The sequence below is a fragment of the Micromys minutus genome, assembly GCF_963924665.1.
Source record: "Micromys minutus genome assembly, chromosome: 29".
NCBI lineage: Eukaryota > Metazoa > Chordata > Mammalia > Rodentia > Muridae > Micromys > Micromys minutus.
In genome coordinates, this window is record NC_137964.1 from 24,723,684 (window position 1) to 24,739,744 (window position 16,061).

The 16,061-nt window shown below is 41.6% G+C and overlaps 1 protein-coding gene across 1 annotated transcript in view; it reads right to left on the bottom strand.

The window, feature by feature from the left end:
- The window catches only part of KNTC1 (kinetochore associated 1), a gene marked incomplete at its 5' end in the record, with an annotated part of 62,723 nt that overhangs the window by 26,149 nt on the left and 20,513 nt on the right, over positions 1–16,061 (bottom strand). The window contains 16 exons of the mRNA XM_080941282.1: positions 2,411–2,515; positions 2,968–3,131; positions 3,836–3,892; positions 4,814–4,952; positions 6,306–6,403; positions 6,866–7,038; positions 7,392–7,672; positions 8,249–8,316; positions 9,369–9,441; positions 10,637–10,756; positions 11,835–11,969; positions 12,354–12,453; positions 12,579–12,682; positions 13,871–13,969; positions 15,264–15,407; positions 15,509–15,628. Of these exons, the coding sequence (XP_080797408.1) occupies positions 2,411–2,515; positions 2,968–3,131; positions 3,836–3,892; positions 4,814–4,952; positions 6,306–6,403; positions 6,866–7,038; positions 7,392–7,672; positions 8,249–8,316; positions 9,369–9,441; positions 10,637–10,756; positions 11,835–11,969; positions 12,354–12,453; positions 12,579–12,682; positions 13,871–13,969; positions 15,264–15,407; positions 15,509–15,628 (1,980 nt within the window). The remainder of the gene's footprint in view (positions 1–2,410; positions 2,516–2,967; positions 3,132–3,835; positions 3,893–4,813; positions 4,953–6,305; positions 6,404–6,865; positions 7,039–7,391; positions 7,673–8,248; positions 8,317–9,368; positions 9,442–10,636; positions 10,757–11,834; positions 11,970–12,353; positions 12,454–12,578; positions 12,683–13,870; positions 13,970–15,263; positions 15,408–15,508; positions 15,629–16,061) is intronic.

Consider the following 16,061-nt stretch of genomic DNA (forward strand, 5'->3'; position numbering starts at 1 on the left):
ATCAGCCCTGGCTGCATCAAAACCAAATAAGCCGTGAGCTTTGCAATGAAGCTATAGTTCCAACAGACTGCACAATAATAGCGGTCCCATAGAGCCTCGCTGCTGTTGCAGCCATCTTTGTTTATGTACGTAGGCTCTGTGAGGTCTACACCGCTTTGGTTCCACTCACCAGTCACCTACTACCTAATTGGGTGTGCCCCCCTTTTACATGTCACTGGATCCCAGCTCCAGCTTCGTGGTCTACCTAAGGCCTTGCTCTTTCTTTTGGTAACTCAACAGTCTCTCTTCTATCTAAAATCAAACAAAATAAATGGTAGGCTCTGGAGAACTTTAGAGAGAGGTGCGGCGCTATGCTTGCACTCCGTTCTGCACCTTAAAGTAGACACTTGCAGATTTAAGCTGTATAAGAGATGGTTACTAAAGCAACACCAGGACTTGGCCCTTAAAGTAATTATATTATCATTTCATGTATTCGGTATTTTGTTCTCATGAATGTTTGTGTACAGCATGTGTGCAGTACTTGCAGTGGCCAGAAGAGGGCACCAAATCCCCCTGGAACTAGAGTTACTGTGAGCTGCCACGTAGGTACTGGGAATCAAACCCGGGTCCTCTGAAGAGCAGGGAGTGCTCTTAACCACTGAGCCATCTCTCTGACTCCAAGACTTTTAAAAAATATCCAGAGTAAATATTTCAGCCTTGTAGGCACACCTCTGTAGCATCAGCTCACTGTTTCTCTAGAGCCATAGATAACACACATGCCAAGGGGCAGGGCCATGTGCTAGAAAAAGTATAAAAGCTAAAAGCTGGTCTTGCAGGCTGTAATTTGCTGGATCATTAAGCACAAAAATTAGTCTGGATCTTGTAGATCTTGTACCAAAAGAAAAGGATTGACAGAAGAGACAAAATTAAATTAGAACGTGGGCATTAGCACAGGGGTTTGTACCACTGTTAAATTTAGCAATGGAGAAAGCTGCAAGGCCATTAAACCAGAGAACATCTTTACACAAAGAAGACAAACACTGGCTATTTAAGGATAAAGAGACTTAGATGCTAGACATAGTGGTATATGCCTTTAATCCCAGTACTTGGGAGGCAGAGGCAGGTGTTTCTTTGTGAGTTCAAGAGCAGCCTGGTCTACATAGTAAAGTCCTAGGACAGCCAAGGCTCTGGAGAAAAATTCTGTCTCAAAAAAAAAAAAAAAAAAAAAAAAAAAAAAAAAAAAAAAAAAAAGCCTTATGTATGATGAGGGAAAAAAATTCTAATATAGACAATCGGGGGAAAAAAAAAAGAAGAAAGCTTGATATTAAGTAATGTGTCAATGAAGGGTATACTGCAGTTCCTTGTAGCATTACTGAATTTTTCTAAAACTTTGGAAGTGTGTGCTCATGTACATTCCTTGAGCTGGAGAGATGGCTCAGTGGTTAAGAGCACTGGTTGCTCTTCCAGAGGTCCTGAGTTCAGTTCCCAGCAACCAAATGGTGGCTCACAACCATCCGTAATGGGATCTGATGCCCTCTTCTGGTGTGTCTGAGGACAGCAATAGTATATTCAAATATACAAAAATAAACAAATCTTTTAAAAAAAATAAAATAAAGAAGAAAGTGAAAATTAAAATGCTGCAACCCTTTAACACATGATGGTTTTTCACCACCAACCATAAAATTATTGTGTTGCTACTTCCTAACCATCTGATACACAACCCCCGTCACTACTACCAAAACGGGTCACATCCCACAGGCTGAGAACCTCTGTAAAGCAATCTGACAGGGTGGAGTGTGGGGTCAGGGATCCTGATGATTTCATCATCTGGAAAGCAAGGCAGAAGATTTCTGGCAGTCTGTGTACAGTTTAGGCTACACTGACTTTCGGCCCTGTCTGAGGGGATTTTACTAACTAATCACACCAGTAAATAGGAACCTAGTGCCCAACACAAGACACAATAATTGTTCCCTTTAAAGGTTTCCTAGAAGTTATTAAAAATGAAAGGCTTGCCTATGCCTATGTTGGCAGCTCTTAGGGGTGGGAGAATCAGGAGTCTTAAGGTCATTTTTGTCTAGACACTAAATTCTAATTTGAGACTAGTTTTTGCTACTACACAAGACCCTGTTTCAAAGGGGATTTTTTTTTTTAACGACAACTAATAAATTAGGATTCCTGTAAAGAAATCCTGGAATAGAAATGTAAACTGTAGGCATGGAGCATTAATATGCTTTAGTCTATTAAAAAATAACAAACTCAAAGGGAATGAGTGAAGAAGGGTCTTTACAGTTTCATCCATGAGCAATAGAACAGCATTTACATACACTAACAATGTTTGGCGGGCACACTGGCTCTTGAAGCTTCTGATGGTAGAACACTAACCGGCAGTGGCTGACTGGCTCGAAACAACAAGCCAAGCCTAAGTACTCACTTTATGCAGGAGCGTTGTGGCATTTCCTCTGATAAATGTGATGGACTTCTCTTTCAGCTCCATAACGATATGCTTTGAGTTCACCAATGTGTTCTTGCCAAGTAACTTTCAGAAAAGAACAGAAGGCTCTTTAGGTCCCCTTTGATATGCCATCTCAGGAGACAGAGGCAGGTGGATCTCTATGAGTTCAAGGCAAGCTTGGGCTGCAAGATACTCTGACAAAAAGACCCCAAAACTAATAACAACAGCAATAAAACCTCAACAACAACCACAACAAAGCAAAACAAAAAATACTGTGTTGTGATTAAAGAATTAACAACCTAACCTAAAATTTGGGTAACTAGTTTTTATATGCCCCATTCTGAATTTCTATTATTTACAAAGAGAGATTCTTGGGGATGTTAATAGAAATGTGTGCAGGTGTCCTGGGATCTTAGTAGATGCTTGACAAATGAATCTTGCATTTAACAACCACCCACTGATGACTTTGCCAACAGGAGATTGGTTTCGCAGAGCATTTGGCAGTGACAAGTCAAATAATTTATTATAAGTCATACCTTTTCACTCAAACTGATACTCATGATGTTGGACACAGAGTGCTGCAGGCAGGTACCAAAGGAGCCCACCACGAACCTTAGCGCTAGCTCCCACTGACTAGATTCTTGAAGGCTCCGGAGCAACGTAGAGATGGAGCTTACAAGGGGGAGGATAAGGTTTTCTCCTGAAATGTGAGATGATTTTCAATAATTACATATTTTACCAATAACATTTTTCTATATTTATTTATTTACTTACTTACTAAATGTGTATGTATGCGTGCCTGAGTGTGTCTGGGCTATGGGTGTGGTCAGAAGAGGATGTCAGAGGGAACTGAAGTTAGAGGGAGCTGTAAGTGTTGGTGTGGGTGCTGGAAACTGAATTTGGGTCCTCTACAAGAGCAGCCATGTTGTGGAAAATTGCTTTCAGGAATGGCCTATTTCTTCAAAAGAGGTAACAGTTATGAAATTCATTCCCAAAGTCAGTAAATGAAGAGTTAACCTGAGGCTGGAATTAGACCAAAGGCAACAAGAAAATGTGACAGGTTAGCTATTAGTATCTGTATGTTTGGTTTTGTTGGTGGTGGTGGTTTTGTTTTGTTTTGTTTTTTAATTTAAATGCTTAAGTTATTGGCAGTTAAAAATATTTTCTCTCTCTATATATATAGACCTGAAATTTAGGAAGTCATTAAAGTTAATATAATCAGACAAACCAAATAATTGACTTCTGAAAATATAACAATTAAATTATAAAACAATTACATCAAGGATGTTATGACAAATTCACATTCAAAATTTCAATATGTATGAATTTGTGCTTTAAGCTATCCTGACATTTGTGCATTTGTACAATTATAATGCAACACTATACATTTCTAATGGTAAATACCTTCACTAGTAGAACAGTACGGCAAACTTATAGAATCCAAAGGGTGTCTTTTGCTTTCTACAAAAGAGAAAAACAAATTAAGACTAAACAACATAACTCATACAAAGCGCCAAGCTCAGACGTCATTGAAATGGCTCTATTAACAAATAACGTTCCAAGGCAAACAATTGTTCAAGATGAGTAACAAACCTCAAAGCCAAGCATGGTGACACGTGCCTGACATCCCAGGACTTTGGTGGCAGATTGCAAGTGCAAGGCAAGTCCTATCTCAAAGAAAGGCAGCCAACCAACCAACAAAAAGACTTCAACTACACATTCCAACGCCCAGATGAACTTACAGTCTGTAAGCAGCCAAGTTGAATATGGCGGCAGCAACATCAAGAACCAGAACTTTACAGGCACCCACAGCCCCTCACACTCTTCTACAGTCATGACCAGGTATGGTGGCTTGAATGAACACTGTCCCCACAGGCTTGGGGGTGTGAATGTTTGGTTTGGGGAGTGTCAGCAGGTTCAGCCTTGCTAGAGGGGCTAGCTCTGGAGGCAGGCTTTGGATGTTAACCCCAGCACCATAACCAGTTCGCTCTGTGCTTCACTGTTGCTCTGGAACACGTGAGCTCTAAGCTTCACTTTTCTGCTACCATGGTAGACTCTTTATCCTCAGCAATTGTAAGCCAAAGTAAACTCCTTCTTCCATAAGTTGCTTTTGGTCATGATATCTTATCACAGCAGCAGAAAAGTGACTTATCCACCATCCCTAAGGACAACCACTACCCTGACACCAACTACCATGACTTATTGAGAGTCCATTTTCCACGCGCATAAATGAAATAATATGCAGCATGTATTCCTTTGCACTTGGGTCCTTAAGGATATAAATTGACTTTATGAGATGTAGTTCTGGTTCTAAGCCTCTAGAGCTCCAGTGTGCATAAAGCAAAGACATGCAGAAAAGAATGACAAAAGAGTGTGACTTACCTGCAAGGGGCACCACTGATGAGATCAGTTCATAGATGACAGGCAGTACCACCTGTGACTCAAGAACAATTCCGTCTTCACTGAAGAAGTCACTGTAGGACCACTCTTCATAAGGATCCTTGTGAGTTCCCACAGCGGCCTAAACAGCAAAGGTATAGAAAAGACAGTGCTGAGTACACTGTAACACATACCACCTTCCCCAAGCTGAGCAAGGGGTCAGGTTGAGAGCCCAACAGCTTGAAAAAACAAAAAAGGTTTTTATTAATTTTAATTATATATAGGTCTCAATATGTTCATGTGAGAGAGGTCTTGGATCCCTTGGAGCTGAAATCTCAGACCATTAGAGCTGCCTGATGTGTGTCCCTGGAACTGAATTTAAATTTTCTGGGAAGAGTGCCTCAAATGCTCTTAAGCAAGCACAAGAGCCCAACATGTTTGATGTTTAAATACAACTTTCGAATCATGGGCTGGTTCCCTGAATACACAGATTTTATAGCTACGGACCTGATCAATTTTGGATCAAGCTTATTCAGTAAAAGCTGGAGATGGTGAAAGTGTGAGAGATGTGTATGTGAGTTATATGTAGATGTTATAGCTTTGGATACGGGATTTTAGCACCCACACCCTGGTATCCCTGAGAAGAGAGGCAGTCTGGAACCAACTCTGTGCATGCTAAGGGAAAACTGCATTCTAACATTCTTTTCTGGATGGCAACTTGTAAAAATATTACTTTGATTAAACTCTTAACAGAAGGTCAACATCCAAAGAGGCTTTGGTTAAGGCTCTGTGTTTCAAAAACAGTTCAAATCAAAATGAGTTTGCCTGGAAAGAGTATTGGCTTCACAGCTTCTTAGAGGACAGTTTTACAGAAGAGGACAAGAAAAGGTATATAGTAACAATTTTGGAACTTTGGTTTCTTTAAAAAAAAAAAAAGCCTACAGAAATATTATAAGAATATGCTTTAGTTTTAAGCCCAGGTGTGGAATACAGGGCTGTTTCAGACTGTCAACAGCAGCTGACTATGATTTGCCTTGTGCTCTAGAAGGGGTGTGATTCTGCCACTGGCAGAACAGTATCAGTTGTATGACATTTGGAATTCTAGTAACTTTCCAGAGGTTATTCATTCATAACAATGAATGTTATGGCCCCAAGAGATGGAGTGAGTTGTTGATTGTTTGCAGTTGGTCTCAGTCTGTTAAATAGTTGTGTGCAAAGAAGAAACAACAAGAAAAAAAACTGGATATCCTGACAGTGAACTCAATGCTCCCACTCGGCATGAGTAGTCAAATGATAATGTCACCCCCTTTCCCCTCTGTCCTTCTTTTTCTCCCAGGGGCTTGAAAGGATGGGAAAACAGTGATACCCACAAGGTAGCAAATGCCGGCTCCAGAGGTAAGTAGTGAATTCTGTGAATTGTACTAGTGATGGGAAGGGCCACACATTGGGCCAGCAGCTGTTTTGTTTATGGAAATAAAACTCAGAGGTGGCTTACCTTCATCAGAATCCCACAGTCATCCATCTGGCATTGTCTGCAAAGCTCCACGGCAGTTAAAGTATATTTACTTAGTTCTAAAACATCCAACAAATAATCTGAAAGTGGAAAGAATATTCAAACTACTATAACAACCACTTAAATCCACCACATAGCTTTGACTATTGTAAACACAGTTCATGTCTGTGCTTAAGCATGCCTTGAAAAAGATCCATGTGGGAAGGCCAGGAACACCATGATCACCATAATCACACAAAAGCAAATGTCATCAATATAAGAAATGGCAGTGTTAATGGATTTTTTGACTGACTGGGTGGCTGACAAGGTCTAGCTAAGTAGTCCAGGCTAGCCTCAGATTTGATGATTCTCCTGGCTCTCAGTCCCCTAACTTCAAGCATTTGAGGGGGCAATCACACTTGGTTATTTTAAAACTACAGTGCCCTAGTGTTAGAAGAAGCTGTCTCCTGTGTGGTTTCTGGAACCACAGTTATCAGAGATAGCATGTGGAACATATTGGTTCGATGGACCAGAGAACATGAAAGGTTTATATATCTTGTCACCTGGACTGCAGATGGTGACAGCTTGGCACGCGAGATCATGGATCTCCGAAGGAAGGTTGAGTCCTACTGGGGCTACCATTGGGACGTCGTCAGCCAACATCTGACAGAGCTTCTGACACACCACAAACAGTAATCTTGCTGTGTCGGCATTGCGGTAGTGCTTAAGTAAATCTCTGTAGAGCAAAGAAGAATGAGAGTTAGCAGTGTCTAACCACTAACAGCAACACATGAAAAGTCTTCAAAATATTTTCATGGTACAAAGTGTAATCCATTTCTAAAATATACCCTTAAGGATCAAGGCACACAGGAGCTGAAATTCAACCGTCATGCCACCAACTGAGTGGGTCTGTTTTCCTTCCATGCCACTATTTTTAGACAGAGGACACAAAATAGGCTCTCAAGCAACCAACCAATAATCATTGTTGTGAAAACCAAAGTGGCCCTGGCCCTGTGTTTATCAGCAAAGAAATGAACAGAGCAAATGTCACTTTCACATAAGCTGAGCAGGTAGGGATCCAGGTGTCACCTGCATTTGCTCAGGGCTGCTGCCACCTTCCCGTCCTTTAAGGCTCTCAAGGCCATCTCTGCCTCCAGCTCTTGTGCAGACACCTGCAGGAACAGTGCCTGTCTGTGCAGCTTTGACCTGATGCTCAAGTTTGTCCCTGTGGCCGGGGTTGGCCCCAGGGATGTCTTGAGTTTGCGCTCAGCCTGTGCGTCTTCCTGGGCCTTAATGTACTGTTCTCGAAGGCCAGCTACCAAGCTGCTGTCACTGTAATCTTCAAATGGAAGGAAGACCTCAAAGTTCTCCTGCAGCAAAGCACAACAAAGCCATCTGTTTACTCAGTGTTAAAACCTGGCATTTCACTTCACCCCCTCCTTCGGAAACTATTCCCTTAGAAATTAGGAATTTGACATTTTTATGGCTCAAAAGTTATAAAACACCAACATTAAAAATTAGGAAAATAAGAAAGCGTCATTATGAAGAAGGTCTTCTCAGTTTTAACACCATTGACATTTGGTCCAGACAATCCTGTGCCGTGAGGAGCCTTGCAGAAGAGGGAGGATTACTCCTGGAGACAGTTCTGCTGCCTTAAAAGCACAGAGTTTTGGGTCTGAGTGAAAGAAGCAGAGGAGAAGTCTGCAGAGCATTGTGAATGTGATCACATCACTGCAATGCAGGCAGAGACCGGCTAGAATGTATCGTTTTGTTATGTGTATTCTACTCTAAATACAATATATCAAAAATTATCAATACTGTATGTGATTCATGAATTACACCCCAATAATGAATGTTGCTGAGAAAAAAGAACCAGTGTGTCACCATCTCTGAAGGCGGAAACCATCAAGGGTGAGGTGCACTGATTAGGCGCATAATATCTTTACCTGTAAACTAGCAACCATTTGAAATTGCTTCAGGAAGTCTTCAGATTCATCCTTCTTCTGTAGATTGTCTGTAATTACATTTTAAAAGCTATAGCAGATGTACAGATTACCATATGAATTTCCCCCAGACTGTCACAGTAACAGGAAGAGGATCTCTGGAAGGTGACTGAAACCTCATCGTGAGCAGATTGATCCAATGAGGGATTAGTGGATTGTTTCAAGAGGGGTTGGTGGCTCCAGCTTAGTACTTCTGAATGTATGATGCCCTCCCCTCTGTCACATCAGCATGCATCAAGGCCCCTGGCAGACCCTGAGCAGACCCAGGCACCATGTCCTTGGACTTCTCAGTCTCTAGGACTATGACCTAAATAAGCCGGTACTCTTATAGATTACCCAATTAACTTTTGGTCTTCTGTTGTAGTTTTCAGTTGCTGCTATGACAGTTTTTAAATTTTTGTTGTGTATGTGTGTTGTGTGTTCTCTTCCACATTTACACAGGCTTCAGAGACTGGACTCGGGCTGATATGCTCGCCTGTTAAATGCATTTACCTGATGAGCCATCTCACTTCCCCTGATGTAACTGAAGTGCAAAGAAAGATCAAATGTGAAAAAAGAAACTTCTTCCGGGAGGTAAAAAAGGGAAGTTTTGGGGCTGGAAAGATGAATCCATAGTTGAAAGAGCAGGCCCTGCTCTTCCAGAGGATCAGAGTTCAATTCCCAGCACATACATTGGGTAGCTCACAGCCACCTGTAAGTCCAACTCCAGGGTCTCCAACTTCTCTGGCCTGCACAGACACATGCAGTACCCAAAGAACAGACACACATACATATAATTAAAAATAATAAGATATAAAAAGAATGGCAGTCCTGAAACAAATTATAATCCCACTCCTCAAGAGTTACCTCTTCAACTGTTTTAAGTTCAAGTTTACATGGGCTTTCTGCCCTTACCAGAGGCAACAACTACGCCAGTTATCTACTCCAACAAGGACCAGCTTAATGAAACATGGAAACAGAAAACAACTCCACATGCTTTTTAAAAAAGATTAGATATTACTTACGGAAACTTTGTGAACTTTGGGACAAAAACCAAGTTGAGGACCGAGGCTAGGAAAATTACCTTTCTGAATATCACACAGGATTTTGAGAATATCTACTGATGTCTTCGCCACAGATAGTCTCCAGGCCTTGTCCTAAAATATGCAAAGTGAAATCTACTTCTTAACTGATCACCTCAGCCGGACACAGACAAAAACCACACATAAGAACTACTGAATTATGGGCTGGGGAATAGAGGGAAGGCATTTGCCTAGCATGCCTCAGGCACGAGTTCCTTCCTCAGTACCAACTAAAAACTGAAACTAAAGAATACAAAGGAAGCAAACAAAAAACCAACCAAAGAATCAGGAAAATAACAAAACAAGTGGCTGAGGCTTTTGTACGCTCCAGTCTGGCAGCTTCAAGGCCAGAAGAGCATCACAAAGGGTAAGGATGAAAAACCCACCAACACCAACGGTAGAGCCACCAGGAAAGAAATGCTAACCTACAGCCTTTCAACTACACTACAGTCCACACACCTTGCTTTTTCCTGTGGAGTCACACAAAACAACGGCAAACTTCCTCAGGTAAGAAGCTTAAGAGAACAGAGTGGAAGGCTCATAAAATGGCTTAGATCATCTACTTGGAATAACTCTGCTTCCAGCAATTAATCTTCAAATATTTAACAAAAGACAGAAGGAAAACCAAAAGAGAAGCACTAATGAAAGGACGTGAAGTGGGGTGGAGTGTGATTCATCATAGAGACCATGTGAGACACTTTGTTCAGTCAGCAGCAAAACATGCACACAGCAACAGTGACAACACCCACAGGGTGGGGACTACTTTCTAGTAAACCAAGATGTCACTGAAGAGCTCATGTTCTACAGTCAATCTACAACGGGGCTACTGTACAACTCTATGTGAAAATGAGACAGATTATTTACAGCTGGGAGGCATTTCTTAAGGCTTAAAAATCTTAACTATTCTGTTAAATTAGATAGTTTATTTTTTGGTTTCTTCTTTTTGTGTGTGTGTGCCTGTGCACATGCATGTGTATGAAAGACAGAGAGAGAGAGAGAGAGAGAGAGAGAGAGAGAGAGAGAGAGAGAGACCAGGCTGGTTTAGAACTCATTATATAGACCCTTAAGCTGCCCGCTTCTGCCTGGTATTATAGCAAAATGCCATCATACCCTGTGACACTTGATTTCTTATTGTTAGAGAAAAGAATGACTCTACTGAGGGCACCTTTAAGCTCTAATGATTTTTTTTTTTCTGAAACAAGGACTTATAATGGAGCCAGGCTGGCTTGGAATGCAAGGCCCCTGCCCCCACTGTGACACTTGGCCTCACCTCTTCAGAACCGTCAGGCTCTTCCTGCAGTGCCAGTCGAGCCCAGATGATGACTCTTTCGGCAGTTTTCTCAGCTTCAGCAGGAGGCAGAGACCTCAATAGCAGGAGACAATCTTCCCCCTGTGAACAGTGTTAGGAAGAAAGAAAACAGCTGGTCCTTATAAGGAATAGTTTGAAATTAACTCTTTTCTATTTGAAAGTGAGAAGTAAAACAAACAAACAAACAAACAAAACCAACAGTATCTGATCTATGCTGCCTTGAGTGAGGACCATTGATCAATTAGCAGAATGGGGGAAAAAGATTCTAGTTTAGTGTCTTTAAAAATCTGAGGGCTAGAAAGATAGCGTAGCGGTTTATGAGAATTCTTCTGGAGATCTTGGGTTCATTTCCAGCACCCACATGGTAGCTCACAATCACCTATAACTGAAGTTCCATGGGATATGATATCCCTTCTTGTGTGCAGATGTGTAAGCAGACAAAATGCCCATATACATAAATAAACGATAACTTGAAGATGAGGTATGGAGGCACAGCACAAACAATCTTAGCACTTGGCCGGACACTGGAAAGCCAGCCTGGGCTATGCAGTGTTCAGGGATGGTTTGGGCCGTTCCAGGATGGTTTGAACTGTTCCGGGATGGTTTGGGCAGTAGAATGAGACCCTGTCTCAAAAACAACAAACATCTGAAGATCCTATTTTGAACGACAGTGGTACATAACCTAAATTTACAAATCAATTCAGGGCAAGGAAGATCACCTTACCATTTGAGCATGCCCAGAGCTGCTGAATATGAAGCAAAATAGACTTTTAAAGTTACAAAAAAGGGTGACAATTCAGTGCTAAAGTGTATAATTAGCATGCATGAGGCCTTAGCTTCGAGTTGTAACACCTAAGAAAACTAGGCAGAAAACTGCAAAACCACACACCTTATTTTAGAATCTCAAGAGTCCTATGCAATATATAAAACCCAAGTTTGAGCTGTACTAACCATTAGCTAATCACAAGACACTTTTAAAGGTACATTAAAAAGTAGCTACTTCAATGTTTCCTCCTGATACAGAAACGGATATAGTTATTAGAATTTTTCCTGCTGACATAGCTTGTTTATTTTGTTTCTTGAAAGTAGCTGGGACAGATTAGCTTCATGAAGATGGAGTCAGCAAAGCAGTCCTCTGACACAACGTAACTCTCCACACCTGATCTCTGTCAATCAGATCAATGATCCTTAGACTGTAGATCTCATCATCAGACAGCCTGTACCCTTGGGCCACCTTCAGAGCATCTTCTAAAGAAGATGGGATGTCTTGCTTGAGAATGTATCGGACCACTCTCTGGAAGAGATAATACATATATCTTAACAAGAAAACTCAGAGCCCAGAAATCATTTGCTTATGAAGGTAAAATGCCTTAAATATTCTTAAAATGTAGCAAAAAAAACCTATGCTGGACCCATAATTTATGGAACCAGTGGATAAAGGGGCTTGCTGCCAAATCAGAGGATGTGAGTTCATGCCATAAAAAACCTACATGGTGGAAATGGAGAACCGACTCCCGTGTCTTCCTCCCACCTACATCTGCTTACCATGGCACATGTGTGACCCTCTCCCAAATTTTAAGTCTAGTTCTGGTAACTTTTTGAATATGAAAATCTCTAGTCAGTTTTTCAAGCTACCTTAAAAATACAAGTAAGAGGAACCAATCCAACTAGCACTCACCATTATTTCCTTGTTCAAGAGATTCACCTCTCTTATCCCATAGCCTCGCAAAAGTTTCTTCATCTCCATCAGTTTATAGCTTTCCTGCAATAACTTGACTCTAAACAAAATGTACTGATATTAACAAGACTATGAGAACGAGCAACGGAAAACAGAACTGGAGTTCAACTCCAGCATCAAGTTCGTACAGGGCACCAAGCATCACTCAGTCTTCTGCAAACTTACTTGGGGTGGTCCATTTCCAGGTGCTGTTTCACCAGCTGCTCCACAGCTGCGCTCCAGGGAACCACGGCCTTGTACATTATCTTCAGCACAGCATCAAAGATGAGCTACAAAGAGATCACACAGGAACAATGCCCAGCCCTCAGGTGCCTCTCATGTAACTGATTGGCACTACAATCATCAAGGGCAGGGAAAGTGAGAGGATTTCATCTGTCTGCAGAAGCATGTACTTCCTCCTATCGTCAACATAAAGAACAATTTCAAACCAGCTATGGTGAGACATGCCTATAATTCCAGCACTTACGGGGAGAAGGGGCAGGAACACAAATTCAAGGTCAGCCTAGAGACAGATGGTTCAGCAGTTGAGAAAGGAAAATTGCTGCTCTTGCAGAGGACAGGAGCTCAATTCCCCGAAGCCAAACCAGGTGGCTCACCACCATTTGTTAATTCCAGTTCCAGGAACTGGGACACTGACTCTGATGGGCACCAGGTATCCACACACAGTGCACATACATACAGTCAAGTAAAACATCAATATACAAAACAAAAAAATAAATCTAAAACAACTTCAGGAGCACCATCTTCTGCTGAGTGAGACCCTATCTCCAATACAACACAATAAAACGAAGCTGAGTAATTCCATTATTAAATTCCTAGGATACTGTCGGTCAGCAGCTGACCTATATGCTCAGCTGTCTTCATACTTAACAGCAGTGTCCACAGTTTAAAGATAAAATTTCCATTTACTTCTTGAGAATTTCATACGTGTATACAAAGTTTTTTGATCATGTGTGTCCCTGTTTACCTCTTCCAACAGCCTCCAGACTCACATGGCCCTCCTAACTTCACGTTCTCTCTCTAACCCACTGAAACAACCAGTGCTGCCCTTACATGTTAAGTATTTAATTAATTATTTACCTATATTTCATTGTTTTTCCAAGACAAGGCTTCATAGATGACTTATGGGCACATGGGACCCTGCCCTTATGAGGAAGTGGGAAATCCCATTGAAGCCCCATGCCAACAATTAAGAGTTTCAATTTCTGAACAATTCTAGATCCTGACAGAGAGGAATCATTGTCCATGGCAATGAGAACATTTTCATCTTGGTTCCCAAACGTAATAGAATCATGCGTGTTTGCATGTTTTTATCTTTTTATTTTTATTACATTCTATGAGAAGCTTCCCTAACCAATATATATAATTTTTATGACCAGAAAATAGCTTTAAGAGCCATCGTCAAAAGAGAACTCCCTACCCAAAATAGAAAAATCCAACAGTTGGTGTTTGCTTACATCTGTGTCAGACAAACATCTTATCACCGCCATGGCCTTCGCTTCCCACGCTGTGTCGAAGAGCGTCATTGACTTTGAGCTACACCTCTTTAGTAAATCCTAAGAAAGAGAACCACACAGGCTTTTAAATATTAGAAACACTCAGTCTAGAGGTGGTGAAGCACACCTTTATAACCAGCACTTGGGAGACAAAGGCCAGCCTGGTCTCCATAGTGAATTTCAAGACAGCCAAGACAGCTACACAGAGAGACTCTGTCTTGGAAAACAAACAAACAAACAAACAAAAATTAGGAACTCTCACTAAAAAAATGGCAAACGGGCCAGCACATTAATAGCAGGTCACCAGCTGACCTAAGTTTGATCCCGGGCACTCCATGTTGGAAGGGAAGAACTGACCACATGAAGTGTTCTCCCATCTCTACTTGGGTGCTATTGTGGACGTGCATGTCCAAACACAAACACAGTTAATGCATAACACACACACACACACACACACACACACACATGCTGAATTTAAAAAAATTTAAAGCTGCCAGAATTTAGCCTATGCTTTTTATATGGCACAGAAAATTAAAAAGAACAGATTTCTGAAGGGTCCACAGATACTATTGGGCCAGTCGTAGTGCACATGCCTTTAAACCCAGCACTAGGAGGTAGGCTGATCTCTGTGAGTTTGAGATCAGTCTGTTCTATAGCAAGTTCCAGGACAGCCGGGATTATGTAGACATCTTGTCTCAGGAAAAAAACAAAAACAAAACAAAAAACAAAAAGCAAAAATGAAAGTAACAAAGCTAAACCAAACAAACAAACAAACAGGTTATTGCAATATTGTATTGTTTATAAAACCTAACAGGTTGGGGATGTAGCTCAGACTTTGGAGGCCTGAGGCCTGATCCTTATCACTTTCTGTCAAAAAGCAGTAAGTAATGAGCTACTCCTAATACTTCATAGGAGGCCCTTCTGTTTTTCTTTATCTTGTTGAGATGGGATCTCATTGTGTTGCCTAGTTGGTTTTGAACTTGTGGGCCTGAGTAGCCCTCCCACCTCAGCCTTTCTAATAGCTGGGAGGTCCTTTGACAATAACAGAATTAGCTTATATCCTTGGCCAATCCAAAATGCTTCACAGGTGCCAGAGGTAAAGCCTTATATTCCTTCCAGAGTCAAGCATTTAACATGAAGAGGCACTGAGCAGATTTCAAAAACAAAAGCAGGGAGTGATGGGATGGTTTAGCAGGCAAAGGCACTTGCCTCCAAGCATAATGACCTGAGTTAAAGACCCAGACCCGTGGGGGGGTGGGGGGAGAAAGAACGGAGTCTCCCAACTTGTTTTAGACCTCGGGCATGCAGTCACATATTAGGAAATGAATACTTTAAAAGTTAAAGAAAACATTACCTCTATATAAAGCAAAAGAAGTTCCTCCTCTTGCAAATTCTGTTCCCGAATGTAAACTCTCACAGACTTCTCTAAGACGGAAGGGATTAGCTCGGGGGCCGAGACCCTGTCAAACATTCGGAACACCACAGTGGTGGCATTTTCCTAGATGAGAGACAGGGAAGATGGTATAGATGATGCAGTGTCTTGCCACAACTGGATACAAAAAACCAACCAGAACAGTGCTCAGGGGCTGGAACTCTCACCTTCTCAAACTCAGAGAGGGCCAGCTTGCAGCTGTACTTCCTGTGCAGGATGATCAGCTCCCGCAAATTACTAACCAGTGCCCGCAACTGCTGGACTTCCTCTGTGTTTTGATAATCCTTCTACAAGAAGAACATTAAGGTTGTTGAGAATACAAAAAAGTGTGATAGGGAAACATAGTCAAACTCATCTCAAAGAAATCAGTGATGGCCAGTACTCAAGAGAAAACCAGAATCTGAAATTTACTAAAAAATTGAGAACTGGTAATAGGAGGTCCTGCACGTGTGTGTGTGGGGGTGGGGGGGTTGTTTTCTTGTTTATTTATTTGAGGCAGGATCTCAGGTAGCCCAGGCCGGCCATGAAATGGACACATAGCCAAGAATGTCCTTGTCCTTGAATTTCTAATCTTTCTGCCTCTACCAACCACATCCTCAGATTATAAGTATGCACCAACACACCCAGTTTATGTGGTACTGAGGACACACTCAGGACTTCATGCGTGGGTGCTCAGCAAGCACTATGGAAATCATTCTACATGCTAGTCATCATAATACA